Genomic DNA, 20,311 nt, shown 5'->3' on the forward strand with positions numbered 1-20,311 from the left:
GGGAAAAAAGCTAAAAAGGTAGGAGTCTGAATAAGTGCGACAACAAGACCCCCAAAAATGGAATTCTGCCCAAATAGGAGGGCTTGACAGCAGTTTTAAAAAAATGAATAAAAGACGCAAATGTGCATATGGAGTTTCAGAAAATGACTTTTCTTAACGTCTGAACGCTTGCATGAAAAAATCTGAAAATACTCCAGAGTAATACATATTATATGGCGGCGAAAGGTGAAACCTTTCATCCATAGGAAAAGCAAAGATTCTATGGTTAATAACTTTTGATCCGTAGCACGGATCAGCACAGCGTTTGCCATTTGTATATTGGGGCCCGGATACCCCAGGAATGGAAGATTTCATACAAATCTGTGTTACGGTTCAAAAGGTATGATGGGGCAAAAAAGGGTGTGCTTTTCACTTTTCCATTCATTTTCCCAAGTCAGACACGAAGCGCTCAAAGACAATCCTTTCTTGTTTTGGTGTAAATCAGTTCGTCTTTTTTATTAATTTGACGCAGAGTGGGGTGCACCTGAAGCCAAAAAGTTAATTATATCTTCAATTATGCATTTCTGTTGCCAAGCTTTTTCAGTTCTGAAAAGGCGGCCATTACGGGATTCGAGAATCAAGTTCCAAATTAGCATTGAAAAGTGCCCTAAAATGATATAAAGGGTGTTCATTTGCGAGTGTTCAGGGCAGGGAGCATGTGGGCAGTGTGAGGAAGGATGAATGGTGAAGGTATGGGACTTGAGGGTAGCATATTTTAGTGTTTTTTTTTAGTGTTTTACTGAGGTCAAGAAGCGGCGCAAACGGGGAAAAGAAAGAGTAAATACTCATAAACTATAATACATTGAAATGTGGAAATCAGATTGGGTGCTACTTAGTATTACAAGTATATTTAGGATTTTTCCTTTTGCAAAAAAAAATATTTGTTTTTGTTGAAAATGCTTTCAAAATTAAATTAAAATGTCTTGGGGTTGTGTATTAAGGCAATGTAATGGCTAGTGTTTGTGTACTGAGATTGTGAACTGTTTTATTTAACTTTGTTTTGTGAATTTAAACTGCGCAACTGAGACACGTTCATGACTGAGCCGTGGTTACATTGTGTTTTGTTTTGATTAGGTGAGGTTTTCACGTCATGTGAAGGAACATTTCTCGATTCAGTATTCTCTTCGGACGGGTGCAAAGTTGGGATTTGTATAGAAGTTCTAAAAGTGGATTTTAGGTCTGTTTAATGTTTCATTTGTTTGAAGGGAGGATGTCAGGGGTATAAAGGCAGTAGATTAGTGTTGTCAGTTTTGGATAAGAGGCAGTGGGTATGGAGATATTTGGCATGATTTCCCGATTTGTTAGATGTAACTAACGAAGAGTATACAATGTAAAAAAGGTGCTTCTCGATCAAGTGTTCTCTGTGGAGTGGTTCTCAAAGTCAGGATTTGTACAAAAATGTGAAAAGTTGCTTTTAAGATTGTTTAATGTTTGCTTTGTTTGAATGGCTACAAAGCGGTTCTGAGAAGTTGGGATTTGTACAAAAGTTTGAAAGGTTTAAATTAGGATAGTTTAATATTTGATTTGTTTGAAGGGTGGATGTGAGGGGTATAAAGGAGGTAGAGTAGTGTTGCTAGTTTTGGAAAGAGGCAGGGGGCACAGAGAGAACTTTGAACTGTTTCACATTATGTCTCAATTAGTAAGAATTGTCTAACAAAAAGTATACAATGTAAAAAAAGGTGAAGTTTATTTTCCGAAACTAAAAGATTTGTGAGTACTGGTTTGAGAACTGTGATTCTCGATTCAGATTGGATTGTGCATTTGTATATTAGGAGTTTATAGCGTTGAGTTAACTTTATTATGTTTATATTTATATGAACAAGAGTTGAGGAGGATTGGGCAGTGATGCAGCCACTACGTTTCATTATGTTTGCGGAAGTGGGTGCTTGGGTTGGATTCTCTGGTATAATCCTGTGTTATGACCAGCCTGAGTGCTGCTGGCTAGCACCCCCTTCACCTGAGCTTCATTGCCCTCCCGGCTCCTCCCTCACCTATTAGCACCTATGTAGTTTAATATGTGGGTGTGAGGTGTGTTTAATTAAAAAAAGAAAAAGTAAGCGTGGCGTTGTGCTCTGCTGTATTTTCTGAAGTCTGTTTACCTACTGACGATGTCAACAACAGAGAAAATGGATTTCAGGAAGCATGGCGTGGTGCTGAGATGTGCATCAAGGTAAGTGTGTTACTTGGTCCTGTTCAGAGCTTCCATGTTATCGATGAGTGGAAGGATCATAGAGTTGGAGGGAACATCAAACCAGATGTTGTTGAAGTCTCCTAATAGGGGACGGGATGGGTGTGAAATCAGCATGGTTGATAGGGAGCCGCTAAGGGATTCTGCAAAGATTCTATTGTAGCCAGGAGTTCTGTAAAGGAGTAAGAGGCTGCGGGTGAAGTAGGGAGTGAGTTGGATAGCGTTGTTTCTCTGTGTGTAGGACTGAGAGGTGTTTTTTGTGAAGGATGACTAATTGTCCAGCTCTACTGGGCCTATTTTGAATGATCAGGGAGTGGTGATATTTCCTCATTTTTGGAGTCTATAGGACTCCATAAGAATTTTTGGCAGATTTACCACCGGCGGATTTAGAGCTTTCTGCTAGAAGTAAATCCTACATTTTACCTCCGAATGTATAATTTGGTGGTGCCGAAAAACAGTGGTAATTCCATTACGGCCCAAAAGAATTGGCCATAACGAAATTACCAGCTCTTGTTTCCTGCACCGCCGAACTTGCGATGAGGCCTATTTTCATCCATTCACTTCATATCTAACTTCTTCTTGGCTTTGTAATAAAAACTGTCCATTGTACAGCCTGGCTGTGATACAACCTTCCATTACAGGCGTGATTATTCCTCCGTTTCCTCTCTATGCCTCTCCTCTAGGTAAAAGGATTCGACAACTTCTCACGGCACAGTGCTCTGGGAGAGGTGAGGGTGAGCCTCAGCAGCCTGAAAAGCAACAAAAAAGTGGAGTACTGCGAGGAGCTGCAGAAGGTCACAAAGGTTGGACATCTTTCACTGTGTCTCAGTTCCCTGTTCTTTCCCTAGTTGCAAGGTGAACTTGCCTTTTGGGGCCAGGAAAGTGTGACAACTATTCATGTCCCTGGTCTAAGTGAAAAAACACCACAGAAATGTGCAAGCAATAGTAAAGCAATCTATTTGTATGTATTCTAAGTTTTGATGCTTTATAAAGTGCCTTAAGCAGGAATGTCGGCTTCAATGCACGTTGAAAGAAGAGAAGTGGGAGAGCAGTTTGCATGCGGGTGACTGTTCAGGAAAAACCAGGGAAAGGACATGGCTTCTTCTTTCATTGCCAGATGGTCGATTGCCACATCCTTTGGGAAACACAGTACTGATAGTTGTGAGGCAGAGTATGTAGTGCAGGAGGTTTAAACAGTGAGGGCCCAGTTCTGAGCTGTGAATCCAGACTGGCAAGTTGACATTCTCGCCTCCAGGTTTCAACACCACCATTTTGAGCCAAGTGGAGGGGAGCTGTTGTGCTTTCCATCTGCAAAATCTCATAAAACCTTGTGCTGTGGGAGCAACGTGTGCACCAGTGTCACTAAGGGGATTTTGTAAAAGGAATGCCACTGTTCTTGCTTACTAACGTTTCGTTGAGCCTTCAGTAAATTAGAAAAGTGGTGTTGCCATCCAAGCTTTTTTTTTTTTTAAATGTGAGTTTAGTAAGATTTTCAAAGTCATATAAAGGTACGTTACAAAACATACCTGAGTTAAACAGACCCACCCTCCAAAACAAGGAGGAAAAAACCTGTACCTTCTTCAGAAAATAACTTTCCCTTTTTTGTCCTCCCACCCCCCTCTCATCCAATATCCTCTGTCCCCACCTTCCAAAACTCTTCCAAAGAGAACTAAAAAGTGATCTGCAGACCTCGGGACTCCATCGAGGTCTCTGATCCATCCCAAAACCTCATTCCAATAGATCTTAATTCTGTGGCAGTTCCACCACACGTGCCAGTAGTCCGCTATTCCCCCGCACTTATGCCAGCATAGTGGGCTTAGTGATTGAAACATGCTGGAGAGCCTGAGGGGGTCATATTGCCACCTGTGTAATAATTCTATCACATGCATTTTGTATTGGGCGGCTGTAGAGGCCTGAGGGCAGCCCTGCACACCCTAGCCCACATGTTCGGGTCAGTCTCTTCCCCAAGATCCCTTTCCCATCTGTTCTTCAGATTTAATGGGGAACCCCTTCCTGCTTCAATCAATGCTCTGTAGATAGCGGATATTAAACCCTTCATTTCCGTCCTGGAGTTCAGGAGCTTTTCAAAGGGGGTGAGCTCTCTATCCACTTTGTCTTTCCATTCGGCCCTAGTTAGAACCCCTTTGATCTGTAAGAAGTGGAAGACCGAGAGAGGGCCCAGCCCAAGGTTATCACCCAGTTCAGTGATCGTAATAAAGGACCCTTGTTTTCAGAGCTGACCCGCCCTCTCCAAGCCTGCTTCAAACCAGGTTTTAAATCTGTCTAAATTAGGAATTTTTTTCTCTGATGCCAGGTGCCCATAGATGATTCAGGGGGAATGGCCATGAAGTTATGCCCACCATTTCTCTTCTTGCCCTCCATATTTCTCAAATAGTCCCCAGTATTGATGATCTCTTAGTCTCCGTACTAATTTAGTTCTTGGGACCCATAGCCACTCAGAGACCGTTGCCGGTGACAGGTAGTGATTATCCATCGCCACCAATTGGGGTTCTTTATAATTTCACAGGTGGGGGATAAAAATTCGAAGTTGAGCGGTCCCATAGTATTTCTTTTAGGTCTGGTAGTCCTGTACCCCCCTTATCCTTGGGTAATGTTAAAGTGCCATAGGCTACCCTTGCTCTTTTGCCATCCCATAGGAAATTCACCATGGCTCTTTTGGCTTCTTCAAAGAAAGCATTCGGTATTCTTATGGGGAGCATTTGGAAGGGATACAGGAAGCGAGCGAGACATACCATTTTTATCGCATTAAGTCTTCCCATCCATGATATGCCATCCAAGCTTTTAAAGGTAAAACATGTGTAGAAATGTTACTGACAACTCACAGGTGCCATATTTTGACCCCTTTTTTTAAAACATGCAAAGAAGGACTCTACAAATGAGAATGCCCTTGCAGTGCATTACGTGCATTCCTGATGGGCACTCGGGCCAAGGTTTTCATGTTAGTATACCACATCTTCTTATTAAGAGTATGGTGCTTTTTAGGAAAGTGTTGCTTCTGCTTGGATAAACTCCTTTCTATTTTTGCACAGACTTCTGATTTGGGCCCTGGGTGTCTAAAAGGGGTGGGTTCTCTTAAGTGCATTTTGAGTGCAGCACAACGGAGAACAGGAGATGTTAGTTCATGTCATAAGCCCAGTTAATGTTACCCAACATTTTAAAGGTCACTCTTTGATCGAATCAGTGTTGCCAGAGTACCAACATGTCCTATTCCAGTGGGGGGATTCTGGGACGTGTTTCTCCAATATAAACACAGGACTGCAGATCCCAGAATGTAATGATAAAACCAGGACTGAAGTAGCAGTTCCTGACTCTGACTGTAATGGGGAATTTTGGTATTATTTCATTATTTTATTTATTTATTTATTTATTTATTTATTTATTTATGTAAGTGCGGACCCAGCTCGAGACCAGTGAAGCACTGAACAGGGTATGGATATCCAGATTTTGGTCTGGCATCTTTTAACAGTATCGCAGCACTGTGAGTTGTGGTCTGTGTGTCCATTGGGGTTCGTCCATGGTCAATTGTTGTAAAGCAACGTTTTGAGAGATTTGGGAAACTGGCGAATTGTGGGGGCATTTCCAGCCAATACCGGAATCATGTTCCATGAGGCGGGTGCATGACAAGAGAAGGATTTCTTTGCAGGTCCTCTCTTTGCTGACGAGTTGTGATTCAAGCTCGTAGGTTGATTTGCTGCACGATGAGCATGTGCAACCAAATATGTGGGGCGTATTCTTCAGGTACGCTGGTGTGCTACTCGTGAATGATTTGTAGATGATACATGCAGTCTTGAACAGTATCTTGACCTGCAGAGGACACCAATTTAGTTTGCATATGACAGGGGCGATTGGGTCAAATTACCATGTAATAAGACATGTTGCGGTGTGGTGAACTGCTTTTAGGGGAACCAAGTGAGTGATTGAGAATTGAGTCAGGAGGGCATTTCCCCCATCGATGTACGAGACCACAAGGGTCTGCACTACGGTCCGAAAGTTCTGCGGAGGGGTGACAGCTTTCATTTTGAGAAGGGTGGATATTTGGGCCAGTCTGTCTGAGCCTTCTGGGCTATATGTTTCTGGAAGGACAGGCTGCTGTCAATGGTGAAGCCTGAGGAATTTGAGAGTTGAGGAATAAATACTTCTAAGCACACTTCATTGATCCATTGTTGGAAAAGTTGTTATTTGTTAGGGGAGGAGGACCGATGAGGATGAATTTGGTCATGCGGGGGTTACATTTGAAGTAGGCAGTCCAACTTCAGGACTGGATTATGGTTAGATAATCACAGAAATGAATGTTGCCTTGTGGGCTTTACACTCTCATGAACAACTGAGAATCGTCAGTGTATTGGTGGATGGCTATGTCGGGATCTTTGAGGATTGTACCATGAGGCTCCATGTAAAGGTTCAAAAAGAATGGTGAGAGTATGGAGACTTGGGTGAGTACACAGTAGTCTGGGAGTCAGTAAGAATGCAATGGACGACCTGGTGTCAATTCAGGACAGTGGCAGAGGATCCCCATCCGTCAGCGAGGAGGGAGAGGAGGATGGGGTGGTCGGCAGTGTTGAATGCAGTCAATGGGGTCAAGGAGGAAGAAGAGGCACACACCACTACTTAGCTATGATTTGGAGGGCATCATCCACCACCTGTGCATGCTGGGGTGCAGGGGTGGGGGGGGCTAGAGCTTTGCATCTGTCCTGTAAGATGCTGCCATAATGGTGGTGGAGTAGTAAGCAGCCTTACTACTAGTAAGTAAGCCTCAGTAATCAGAATCCTACAGTTGGCGCACAGATCCCCAGGGTTGCAGTTTTTGTGCTACTGCTTCTCTAGGGCTCTGATTGAGCATTTGTTGGAGGCAAGCTCAGAGCTGTACCAAGGGGTGGATGGTTTGGTCTTAGCGTGGCTGGTTATTAGGGGGACATAAGTGTCCACCAGTTTCATAGCAGAGTGGTTGGATAATTCTAGGAGGACCGAGGCATTCCCACTGGTGGGGAAGTTTACAAAGTTTGCTTCTATCTCATTGACCAGGAAGGTTGTGAATGAGTGGTGATAAGTGAAGGGGCATTCAGCCTGACCTTTGTGAACCAGCGTTGAATGGGAGACCGACAGTGGGATGACGGCGTGGTCATACCAGTTGAGTGAGATATGGTCTGCACAGGTGATGAGGTGGCATGCTGATGTGGTTTTCATGTTTTTTGAGGTAGGCCTTTATACAAGGTAATGTGGCAGGGTAGAGGGGTTAGCACAGGCACCTGACTATGTCCACCAAAAGCAGAGAAATCAGGCCGTAGCAGGATTTTCCTGAAAAAGGGCGGGGCATGTTTTTCCCTCCTGAGAAGAGAATGGGAAAAATAAAAGGGCTGGCCAACGTGGCAGAGTGCAGAAAGAATAGTGGTTATACAGAGATGCACTACAAAAATAATGTTGCAGTAAGATGGCCGTGATCCCTCACAAGGTCTTTCCAACACCAAGACTTTTGTAGCTCTTCAACATCAGCTGGAGGGAGAAGGGCACAGCAGAAATCACCACCCTCTTCAGTGTAGTCGCTGCAGTACACACCATTAACCAAAGGCTCATGGTCCAGTCCACAGATGGATGAAAGGAACCAGATTGGCTGGACAGAGGAGCTCCTAAATACAAGATGGATCCCTGTTGATGCTAACCTGTCAACCAGGGACCTTATCTTCAAAATCATTCAGGTCACCTTTTAAGGAATACAATAGTAACCCTGGCCATAAGCATTATTGCATATTCTTGACCCCCACCCCCACTCCCACTCCCTCAGGTTCTCATCTATATATAGGAACATGTGCTGAAGTGGTGATGACACTTACTCCTGGGCCTTCTACTCTCTGTTTCAGGACATTGTTGGAGAAGTGCTCATCTCCATGAAGTGCCTTCCCACGGCCCAGAGGATAGAGGTTGGTCTTCTGAAGGTGAAGTGCGCCTCCCTGAAGAGCAGCCCGCAGAAAGGTAACACTCCTAATATTTCAGCGCAGTAAATCATTTGAAACCCATTGCGTTTCACAAATGTAGGGCTGTTCACATGCTCATGTTTTCCAGAAATTGTAGTGGTATTTGATGATGTTTCAGGATGCATGTGAAAACTTCGAAAATATTTCACCTAATGGAAATTTAACTGAATTAATTTCACCGAAAAATGAAATCTACTTATTACTTTTTCTACTTTTTTTTAATGCGGGGGGAGACTGTCTGCAGCACCCACTCACCCCGCCCTACCCTACCTTATACCCTTACCCCACCTAGTATAAATCACATATATACCATTTTCCAGGTAAATGGATTCAGTGAAGTCTCATTAGGTGAAATGGTATTCGAAGAAATCTACGGTAATGGATGTTTTATATAGAAATCCATCCCATACAAAGGTGTGATAATATGAGGACTCATAAGCAATATAATAATAATAATAATAACACGTGTCTTGTATCGATTATTCAGAGCTGGAATAAATGCCAGATGTTAGCATTGGTTGCCCTGTCTTTCTGGGCCAAGGGTTGGAGCTCAATTAGGCCACACACGGATGTGTAAGGTAAGAGGAAGCTTTTACTCGAGGAAACAACTCAAGAATCAGAAGTCTCATCTGTCATCATCGTGTGTTCACGTAAGGGACACATTCCAGTGTTCGCTATTTCGTTGGAGAGACGGGTAAAGTGAAGACACAGTTAGCCGTGCCCCTATATCAGATGGATGAGGGTAAGGGTCTTTGGTTGGGCCTGGTTCTGCAACCCTGTTTAGTTTCTGGACATGGTCCTACTTCTCATGGCACGTGGCCTTTTATGCACAGCGGCAAAACATGTTTCCTGGGATATTCCTGTGCTTGATAAATAATGATTACCACAACTCACACTAAGGCTGTCAGAGAAGAGGAAACAAGCCTATGGCCACTGGGACATATTCAATTCCCAATCACCTCACAGAAGCTTTGGTATGAGTGTGTAGAGAGTAGGATTAGCATCTGAGGACGTGTACAAAGTCCTCAGGTGTCTCGCCAACCTCTGCACCCTCATGCCATGTTAGGGTCAGGCATTAAGTAACGGCACAATGTTGTTTTAAGTTAATTATCTTACAATATTTGTTTTGGATGTGTTATTCTTGGCAAAATTCTAAAGCAGTTAAATCATTCCATATTTGTTGGTAAGGCTCTTCTTTCCATTCACGGGTAAAACTACTGTTTTAAATGGCCTGTTTAAATGGTACTGTTTTTAAGCTTACATACGGATTGCTCTGGCGGTTGCTCTTAGGACAGGAAGGAGGCAACTGGTATTGTGATGATCATTGAAATGGGAACACAACTCAACTTCGTATGTAAGCAAGAGACCACATCAGGAAGTGAAGAAGGTTCTTACTTGGGTGTCCTAAGTATAGGAAAGTCACAAGAAATTCTTCCTATTTTTGGAAAGAGACGCAAAGCTGTAAGTGATCATTCATAAAAATGAATAAACACACAGGCAATTTAAGTATAACATCAGATATTATTCTGTCTATTTCATAATTGGGATTTTTTATGGCGTACTGATTCGTGCACAGTGTCTGCTTTTCTAATATGGTGTACGCGTGCATCCCCCGGCTACGCTACACATGCACTTCTAACCGGTTCAAACCGTCATCCTTAGGAAGCAGGACGGATGGTTGGCTCACTCCATGTGATACAAAAAGACAGGGTCAAGTTGCACTAGGTAGGCCAAAGGTAAGGATGGGGAGCAGGATCCATTGCTCCCACACAGCTCCCAGAGCTGCCCAAGAGGTTGGATCTCACTGCAGGCATCAGTCATCTGGCAAGTCTCCTGGCACAGGGGTGAAGGGGCAGTCCATGCAGAGACGGATTCTGCATAACAGTAGGCATGGTGTAGGGAGGTTGGTATGGATGGGCGTGCTGCAAAGGGGGCAGAAATCCATGTCCAATAGTTTTCGTCTGTTGTGTGTGGAGTTGACGGTGCTTGAAATCGCATGCCATGCCATTTTGCACATGTGCAAGAATTTTCTGCACTTTGTGGAGAATATGCATTGCCAAGTTTTCTGCAATTCCATAGGTCTTTTTTATGTGGATTCTCTGTGATGCATTTTGGAATGCTCCACCCCTTTTCTCAACAATCCTTTTCAACATTAGATGACTTTTCCCTCCTCTCTTAAAACCCGTCTTCTTAGCTCTTCCTGAATATGTTGAACATGATTGATTGTTTGTATATGCATCTGTTTTCTTTTGTATACGTTTATGTAATTTTGTAAAGCACTTGGCGACAACACTATATAAATTCAATTGAATAAATAAATAGAAAATAATGACCTACCAAGAAGATCGGGTGAACCAAATTAGCCAGAATTTCTATTCAGGACCATTTCTAGTCATTGAAACATCATACCTTCCAGGGAAAACAACAGCCCTGAGAGAGCCAGCGTGACAGCACAGTCTTTTTTTAAATCAGAAACTGACCATGTGAGGCAGCAGCAAGCCCTGGGGATAGTCAGTAGAGAAGTAGTCTCAGGAGACTGAGGAGGACAAAACTCAGATTGAAAGTCCATACCGGCGGAAATGCTGGAGTATCAGTATGGTGGAGAGGAAGGAAGCGGCGAAGCATAGCTTAAGTCCTGAGCTCCACCCCTCCTCTATGCCATACGAATCAAGGAAAATCAGTAACGGGCATGAGATACGTAAAAGCCTTACATAAGGCTTTTATTTTTTTTTACTTTGTTTTTTTATTAAGCATTTCAGCATACAAGAAAACAGCCAGGAAGCACCTTGTGAAAAACCTCAATACATTAATTCAAGCTAAAATGACATTTTCCTTTTATTTTATTACTCCTCCCTCCCCCTCACTCTCCCTCCCTCCCCTCCCCCAGCTCATTAGCCAACCTGGTGCCACCGTGCGGCAGGTTTAAGAGGCAAGGAGATAGAACCAGACATGTAACTGAACTTTTCAGGGTGAGCAAGACAGTGAGATCCAGCGCTGTATTAACAATAAACACTTAGGGACCAGGAAATGAAGATTACAAACTAAAATACAAGAACACAATGGCTCAAGCAGCTTATCAGGACTACACTCTCATATCAGCACTCATTCAAAAGAACAATAGTCCAGTCCTGCAAAAACATAAACATTATATCATTGGCGATAGCAGTCAATTTCTCATAAGTGAAAATAGGTAATAGCTTATTGAGCCACTCCGACTTCGTGGGGACTGAGGAGCTCTTCCATTTTGTGCTTGGGCTAGTCTCCCCGCTCTCAGCATAGCAACTATCACCTTAGGGATTGAATGCAGTTCAGAGTCAGGCATAGGCGTACCCAAAAGGATCTCCTGGGGGAGAAGGGCGGGGCTCGATCCCACAATGTCTTTGATCCAGCTGAGCAATTAGGACCAGTACAGCTGAATAACCAGGCACTCCCACCACACCTGGAACCAGGTACCCTGCTGTGAGCACATCCTGGGGCACAGAGAAGAAACTTTCTCAAACATCTTCGACAAAGTGGCAGGGGGGCGATCAGGGGTGTTGCTAGGTCTGTGTCATGATGCCTACCCCCAGGCATCCGGACCAAGCCCATCAGCCCCGGGAAAAGGCATCTAAACATTTAGTAAAACCCCAGAAGCCCCGTCTAGGGGCTATCTGGGTTCAGTCCTGGCGCCTTAGGCGCCAGGCTCATAGTAGAAATCAGTCCTGGCGCCTAAGGCGCCAGGCTCATAGTCATTACTTACCTCAGGCAGACCATGCTGCAAATGACTCCAATCCAACATGAAGCCTGAAAGGGACTATTTTTCTACAGGGACTATTTTTTACTCGGGTGTGGTTCTAGGGACTTCTTACCTGGGACTACTTTTGAGGCTATTTAAACCACACCCGACCAGCAACACACGCTTTGCGTTATTCTGCATCCAGCAGCGTAACACTCACCGTGCCTGCAGCCTGCATCCAGTCTTCTGCCATGCCCGCCTCGAATCCGGAGCTCCTAAAACAAAGAGGAAAGAAAGGTACAAGGTTAGAAAACGAACTTATTTCTATTCCACACCTGATTCTGGATCCATCTCGTCTCCGGACCTGTAAAGAACATCATTTCTGCACGCGCCGCACCTCCAGCTGCAGTGCTGCGCCATACTCACCAGTCTTCACAGCATCCTTCGGGTCGGCGCTGCCTCCATCATTTCTTCGCCGAACTTCGGCACCTAGGAGACAAAAGAAAACCACAAGGTGAGCCGAAGGAACCAACAAATATAATTCTTACCACCATAGACTTACCTGATTTACCACCGGAGGCATCCTTTTGTGACTCTCCATATTTTCACGTGCCGCATCTGTAAAGAGAGACAAAACAACATGTTTTCCTCGTGCAACATTTACTGGACAGCGCCGGGTAATACAGACTCTTACCTGAGCGCCACCAGCTGCCACAAGAGCATCTTTTCACGAGCCAGCTGCAAAACAAGAAAGGAAGGGGGGAACAAGAGTGAACATCAGACATATTGAACTCTATGAACTTAATACTTACTGGTCCTAACCAGGAACCTCAGAGTCAATACTCTCCAGAACTCTCCCGAGCCTTCAAACCAGTGAAGTAACTGGAATCGACGCGCCCCTGCAAATCCACGCAGGTGGAGAGCTCATCTTTCAAGAATATAAGGTGAGATTGCTGTGAGGGCATTTCGGAGGTGATTAGTTGGGGAGGACTGTGGGGGTGCCATCACTTGAATCCACAAGTGGCTAAATCCATCTCTCCACTTGCAGGAGAATATTTCTACGGGTTAAGCAGACAAGATTAGGAGGGCAGATCCAGTCAGTCATCGCAGCACTACGCATCACGTGGGTGGAGACCGCAGCTGTCCGGGTCTGACCAACGCCCCTGTGGGAGCCAGGGAAGTGTAACAGTCTGCAGAAGACCCGGGGCTACACTGATGTCGGAACTCTCGGGACTGGGGGCTAGCTAGCCTTTTGGTTGTAGCTCCTGAGATTCTATCCGGGGCTACAACCAAAAGATCAGGGACTATAGCCCCCTTACCCCCCCCTAGCAACACCTCTGGGGGCGATGCCAAGAATGTAGAATCTTGAAGCTGTGCTCCATGGCTGAGGTATATAATGACCCTGAAATAACGATTTGAAGATCGCCCTCCATGAGGATTCCTCAAGGACAAATCCCAGTCTTTCCTCCCAGATCCGTTTAAACGGCTGCCTAACCTCTAAGTTGGATGTGATAAGAACCTTATAAATCTTGGCCAGAGAGCCCTTCCTGGATGTAGATTCCACAAAAATCTCTTCAAAGGGAGTCAAGGGGCGAGTCATATCTGCTAACCAGGTGGGGTGAGTGAGGATCCCCTTAAGAAGCAAGTATTCAAAGACGGAAGGGCTGATTGTCCCCCATCGCCGCAGACAGTTGAGTATGTTCAATGAAAACACCCTGGCGAAAGAGCTGCGCTGCTCTTCCAGCCCCTTGTCCGACCAGGCTTCGGAATCCCGAAAACCCCTAGCTACGAGGTTAAACAGGGGGCCACAGAGAGCCGACATGGGGGGAGGGCCAGGAAGAGAGCTGTTTACTATCCTTGTAAGGCTTCCAGTATGCCCACAGAACCACCAACATTGTGTGAGACCTGAGATAAATAGGGAGGGATTTTGGGGGGACCCAGAGGAGATCTCTAACTTTTTTCGGGTGAGTTTGGACATCCTCCACATAGGTCCAGTAAGTCCCCAGGTCATCTCTCATGTGTTCTAACATGACGCGCAACTGGGCTACCTTGTGATACAATCTGAAATCAGGGAGGCCAAAGCCGCCACATGTTTTTGGGAGGATTAAGGTTGAAAATGTAACTCTAGCCCTTTAGCCATTCCAGATAAAACGGTGGACACGGGTCTGTAATAGATCAAAGAATGTGTCGCGGTTGACGCAGGGGAGAGCCGAGAAGAGATAGAGACGTCGAGGCAGAATGTTTATTTTAACCGTGACCATGCGCCCAAACTACGATAGAGTGAGAGGCGCCCAGCGTACAAGGTCGCTGCTTATCTTTGGGGGGAAAATTGGACTCAAATAGTTGACCAAGTTCTCTGGGGATAATGGTGCCCAAATACAAGGTGGCCTTCCTTTCTAGTCTCATTCCCAGCACCTCGGATTTACTGCTAATTGCATGGTCAATTGGACCCATCAGCATTATGCAGGATTTGGTTACATTAACCTTGAGCCCTGAGAAGGAACCAAAAAGGTTTATGAGGTTGAGCAAAAGAGGAAGGGAATCCTTAAGGTTGGTCAAGTAAACCAAAATATCGTCCGCAAACAGCGATAATTTAAATGTGCAATCCCCACATTGGACCCCCGAAATCTCACTATCAGCCCTGATCGCAATGGCAAGGGGTTCCATCGCCAAGGCATATAAGAGGGGAGACAGGGGGCATCCCTGACGGGTGCCTCTGGATAGGGGTAGGAGTGCCGAGGTAGAGCCATTAACCAGAACCCTTGCCAAGCGGCCATTGATTATGGGCTGCGACCCACATGCAAAACATATCTCCCAATCCCATTTTCTGGAGCACCTTACCCATATAAGGTCGAAGGCCTTTTCAGAATCCAAAGAGAGGAGATAGGCCTCTACATCTCGACTCGTAGCCTCATGCATGAGGTCCAGGGTTTTCCTCACATTGGCCCTCATTACGACCCTGGCGGAGATCCATGGTGCAATTTGCACCATGGTCCATGGCGCTAAGCTGCCAACTCCGCCATGGTGGTTGGCGGACTTACCGCCCCATTCCGACCTTGGCGGGGCGGTAAGTCCCCAATCCCCATTTACCCTTCCCCATTCCCATTTTTGCCCCATAGGGTATAATGGGAGTGGGGAAGGCGTTAATTACGCCACCGTGAATTACGGTGGCGTAATTAACAACAAGTCCCGTAGCGCCATGGATTTTTCCGCCTGCAAAAAGCAGGCGTAAACATCACCATGGCGCTACGGGAACTCGTACTCAGGCGGAAAGGTGCGCCATGGTTTACGCCGGCGTAAACCCCTTTCCGCCAGGGTCGTAATGAGGGCCATTATCTGACCCCTGACGACCGGGAATGAAACCGACCTGGTCTCCATGCACCAAGGTCAGGAGGAGCTTCGCCAACCTATTGGCTAGGAGCTTGGCCAAGATTTTAACATCCGTGTTAAGAAGAGAGATGGGCCGGTAGGACTGACAGAGGGAAGGGTCTTTCCCCTCCTTGGGGAGAACCACAATAAGAGCAGACAACATGGAGTGCGGAAGGGCTCCTGTGTCAAGGGCTGAGTTGAACAAAGTCTTATAGAAACGAACCGTGAAACCGTCGTCCCCTGGTGCGGTACCACTTTTCAAAGAGGAGATGGTATCTATTATTTCCTGGGGTGTTATAGGGAGCTCCAGGGGGTCGGCCCTTTCTGGGGGGAGCTGGGGAATAGGAAGGGAGACCAAGAATTGGTCCATGTCAGCCACATTCCCTGCATACTCAGAAGCATACAAGAGCTCATAGTACTGCCTAAACTGTTCTGCTATCGCTCCATCATTTAGAATGTTCTCCCCCTCAGGGGAGGAGATAGAGTTCACTCTTTTGCTGTTCCTAAGTTCCCTCAGCCTCCAGGCTAGAATCGTATCCACCTTTTCCCCCTTCTCCATGTACTTCTGTTTTAGAAAAGCTAGTTTTCTTTCCAGCTGACCCACCATGAGGTTGGCTAGTTTCGACTTGAGCTTTTTGTAGTTCTGCCCACTTGCCCGGGAGGATCTACGTCCTTCGTTTCCCCCCCTGGTTGAATAGTGGCAAATTGATCTCTTAATTTTTTCTCCTCATGGTCCCTGTCCCTCTTCTTCTTTGACCCCATCCCTGATCGAAGCTTTAAAGGCGGCCCAAACTCCTGTGACACCCACCTCCCCATTGTCGTTGATGGCAAAGTATTCTTTTATAGCTGCCAAAAGGGACTGTTTCAGCTGCTTATCTTGCAGCAACGTGTCGTTGCACGTCCATCGAGACCGGGAAGAGGGGGGGGGACCCCTAAACTGATCTTAACCAGATCATGGTCAAACCACGGGATAGCCTCTACCCCAGCCTCAGAAACATGCTCCCAAAGTGAGGAGTCTATCAGAATATAGTAAATTCTAGAGAACGCTAAGTGGGGTTTGTAGAAAAAAGTGAAATAGGGGTCGTGGCCATGACCACGGGTAAGCGAGTCAAGCAAGCCCAGATCTTCATTGATCCGAAGAAAGGTAGCCGCCAACTTCGTCTGGAGGTGCCAGTCAGGGCATGGGTAAGGTGACTTCCTATCCCTATCCGGACAGAGAACCATATTGAAGTCCCCACCCACCAATAGGGTCCCTTCCGTGAATCCCATGATTGTTTCCTTCATCCCCTCCCAAAAGATATCTTTCCCCTCATTTGGGGCGTACACACACACCAAGGTAAACAACCTATCTCTCACCACTCCCTTAACCATTACATATCGTTACCCTCCAGGTAGAACCTCTGCGCCTTGGGGGAAAAGTGGGCTTTGGGAGAGACCAGGAGAGCAACCCCTCGTTTCTTTGCGGTATAGGGTGAGGCGAACACATGCTGTATGGTCCTGGCCCTGAAATTCGGCTCCTTCCCCTTAACCCAATTGGTCTCCTGCAAAAAAAGAAAGTGTAGTTTAAGCCTAGTAAATTCCCTCATCACCATCGACCGCTTAGTAGGCGAGTTTTCAAGGACCCCACCGTCAGGGAATGTAGGGGATCACCCATCAAAGAAGTGGAAATATCTCTCAGCTCCCAATGAGGAGCCTGACTTGTCTGTCTCAACACTTTGCCTCTGTGCCCGATAGCTAACCCTACAGAAACCAGAAAAACCAATACCTCCTAGAGGCTCTGGAAGGCTTAAAAAACAGCCACCCTCCCTGCCCCTAAACACCTGGACACTGAGCGATGGCAACATAATGCTAGTCCAGGCCACCAGCATCTCCCCCATCCGGACTCAAAAGCTTAACAACAACAACATGAGCACCCCCTCCCACCCCCAGAACAACATGCAAACACAGTATAAACATAGCTTAAATGAATCAAGCATGAATATACCTGAATCCCCCTATTCAGGCCTCGCTTGAAGCCACATCCCTTGGCCTTGATGCCAACATTAAAAAATCAAATCAATTAAATCACCACTATAAGACCAATTGAGGGCCCATGTTGGGACCTCCCTAAAGCCCATAAACCCAACTGCCAGCAGCTGGATCCTCCCCTCCACTCCAGCCAGTCCCTGGAGCGACCTGAGGGCCGTCACCCATCCTGGAGCAACTCTTCTGAATTTTCTCTGACCCCGAACTTTGCGTCTTTCCACGGCTAACTTGGGTGTGTGAGGCCCCGTCGGACCTCTTTCCCGCTCAGAGCCTGAAGGTGCAGCGTCCGGATCATCCAAAAGTTCCTGAGATACTCTGCCGATATCCTCCTCCATGACTAGGGAATACTTATAGCCCTCCAGTTCAAAAGAACGTGAGAAGGGGTAACCCCATCTGTACGGTACTCCCTTTGATTGGAGCATTTTCGTCAATGGAGCACATAGCCGCCGCCTTGCTAAAGTAAAGGCTGACAAGTCTTATTAAATCGAGATTTGAGAATTATCCCAAGAAATCGGACCTCTCTTCCGTGCCAGCTCCATGATTTTTTTTCTTCTCCGAAAAATTGTGAAATGTCACAAGGACGGATCTGGGACCTCTGCCTGAGGCGCCTGCCCTGTGCACTCTGTTGATGGTTGGCTTGTTAGTATTGGATCCGTCAAAAAGTAAGATGACCACAGCGCCGATGGCCTTGAGAATGTCTGATTGCGTCTCACCCTCTCGCTCTGGAAAGCCCAAAAATTGCAGGTTGCATCGACACTCCCTGTTTTCCAAGTCGTCCAGCTTCAGAGAACATTTCTCCTCCCTTCTCTCCAGTTCGAACAGACGCATGTCAACTTGGGTTTTGAGTACAACGAATGACGTCGTGTTAGCTTCCAGGGCCTGGACTCCGTCATCGATGGTGTCAACCTTTTTGTCAAGGGCATCCAGTCTCACAGCGTTGTCCGCTCTAAAATCTTGTATCTCTTCCAAAAGAGCGGCCATGCCCTTGGTGACAGAGCTGCCGTCGACCATCGCTGGTTGCGCAGGAGTGGCCATGTCGCACGATGGAGGAGAGCAGGCAGGAGTACGACGAAACTTCTGCAGGGATTCAGACCAACTCATATGAGCCTCGGCCTACCAAGGACACAGGTCGGGGGCACTGTGAAGCGCTGTCAAAGGAGAGCAAAGTAGAGGCCCAGGGCAGCACAGCAAGGGGGCCTGGAGGACCGACAGGCAAGAGCACTGGATTCACCGCCCTAGGGGATCCCACGCAGCTGAAGAAGGCAGACTGCCAAGTAGAGCGGGGGCTCAGGCTGAGGGCAGAGCGTGGAAGGGCAGCGCTGTGCCGGTAGCCCACAAGGAAGAGGTAAGCACTGCAGTGCAAAGAAAAATAAATAAATAATGTTCAGCTTCTCACAGGCCTCAGGGTTAAACCAGGGAGCCCGTGGTGGTGGGTGGGAAGGTTGCACCAGTTCCTCATCTCCCCCCTATGCCCCAGTCCCACCAACACAGGCAGCAGCATGAGCCTCTGGTCTGAACGTTCAGGGGTAGATCCCAGACAGAAGACAGTGGGGAGGAGGAGCCCGGAACACTCAACCCCCGCAGAGCCAGGATCCGTGGCGCCCTGACCTGGCATTCACAGTGAAGTCAGCAGTCCTCAGGCGTGCAAAGGCAGAGGGGGGCCCCGCACCCCCAACGAAAATGCACCTCCAAAGTCCAGGTGGCCTCCCAAGGGGCAGCCGGCCGGACCTCCCAAGGGGCAGCAGCGTGCTTGACTGACCTCCCGCGGCACCGGGAGGGGAGGAGAGCCAGGCGCCGCCTCGGGCACCCGCAGCCACCAAGCCCACAGGTCACGGCCCGGGGCAGTCCCCCTCGGCGAAAACAGAAGCAGGAGCATGCCCCTCCAGCAGACGGGGTGCAGGCCCTCCCCACTCGCAGATGAGGGCCAGATGAACTCGCCGACGTCCAGCACCTGCAGCACCTCTGTCTCACGCCTCACTGCCCCACTCCAGCTAACGGGTGAAGGAAAAGGCAAACAGCACCACCGGCAAGGTGGGGGGGAAAGGGACGCTGGAACTTTCTCCAACACAAACCGCACCGGTCTCAGTCCCTTCCCCCACCTCGGCCTGGAACTGCAGGCAGACACCGGAGTGGATGAGGCCCCGCTGAAGAAAACAAGGCAGGTTGTACTGCTTCACGCCACCTTCCGAAGCACAGACTTCTCTCCAGTCGGTTCACCAGGGATTCCGCCAACCCTCAGGGGGTCCAATATTCTCTCTAGGGAGTACAAGGGGGGGCTCAAGTCCCTTAACACGGGCCCGTTGGGAGAGCTAGACAGAGATGCTTTAGATCCTCTTGGCGCCCCCTGGTGGTCTCCACTTAAGGCTTTTATGCATGTCATTTTCATTACACCAAGCTCAAAATGACCAACACAATATATTTTCTGAAGGTTCACATTTTTTTAACACAATAACAGCTTTGTCCACAAAATGATTGCTTTTTAAGAAAACTGGACTTAATTTGTGCCCACCGTACAACTACAGTCGGCATGGATAAAGGTAAGTGTAATACACTTTTAGAGATCAGACCTTTTATTACAACCAACCAATTCCATTTCTTTATCTGCCGAATCTCCCACCATTGAATGAGTCCAGAAATATCTTTCATTTCAGAGTAATTAATAATAGACAAACTCGAATAACGACAATACTTTTTTTTTTCTTTGTATTAAGGTTTCCTAACTATTTTTAACAAACTCGAAAATCAAGATAAATCAGTTGTTTGACTTCCTCCAATTGCCCACCAGAGAGGTTCTATTTGAAATGTATAAACTTCCTAGAGCATCTAAAATTGTATATTTTTTTACTTCACCACATTATTTAGCAACTTGTTTTCTGTTTCAAAAGACTCCACTCTGTTCAGGTTGTGGTGCAGCCCAATTGGAGTAGAGTCAAACAAAATAATGCCGTCGGCATAAGCCTACCCGCTAATGTGTGAATTGCTCAG

At 46.7% G+C, this 20,311-nt stretch overlaps 1 protein-coding gene across 2 annotated transcripts in view; it reads left to right on the forward strand.

The window, feature by feature from the left end:
• Positions 1–20,311, forward strand: part of LOC138503958 (synaptotagmin-A-like) — a 436,750-nt gene that overhangs the window by 401,077 nt on the left and 15,362 nt on the right. For both annotated transcript variants that reach the window (XM_069624092.1, XM_069624093.1), the window contains 2 exons: positions 2,911–3,030; positions 8,104–8,215. In XM_069624092.1, the coding sequence (XP_069480193.1) occupies positions 2,911–3,030; positions 8,104–8,215 (232 nt within the window). The remainder of the gene's footprint in view (positions 1–2,910; positions 3,031–8,103; positions 8,216–20,311) is intronic.

This window comes from Ambystoma mexicanum, chromosome 11 (assembly GCF_040938575.1).
Source record: "Ambystoma mexicanum isolate Mex_15411 chromosome 11, UKY_AmexF1_1, whole genome shotgun sequence".
Lineage (NCBI taxonomy): Eukaryota > Metazoa > Chordata > Amphibia > Caudata > Ambystomatidae > Ambystoma > Ambystoma mexicanum.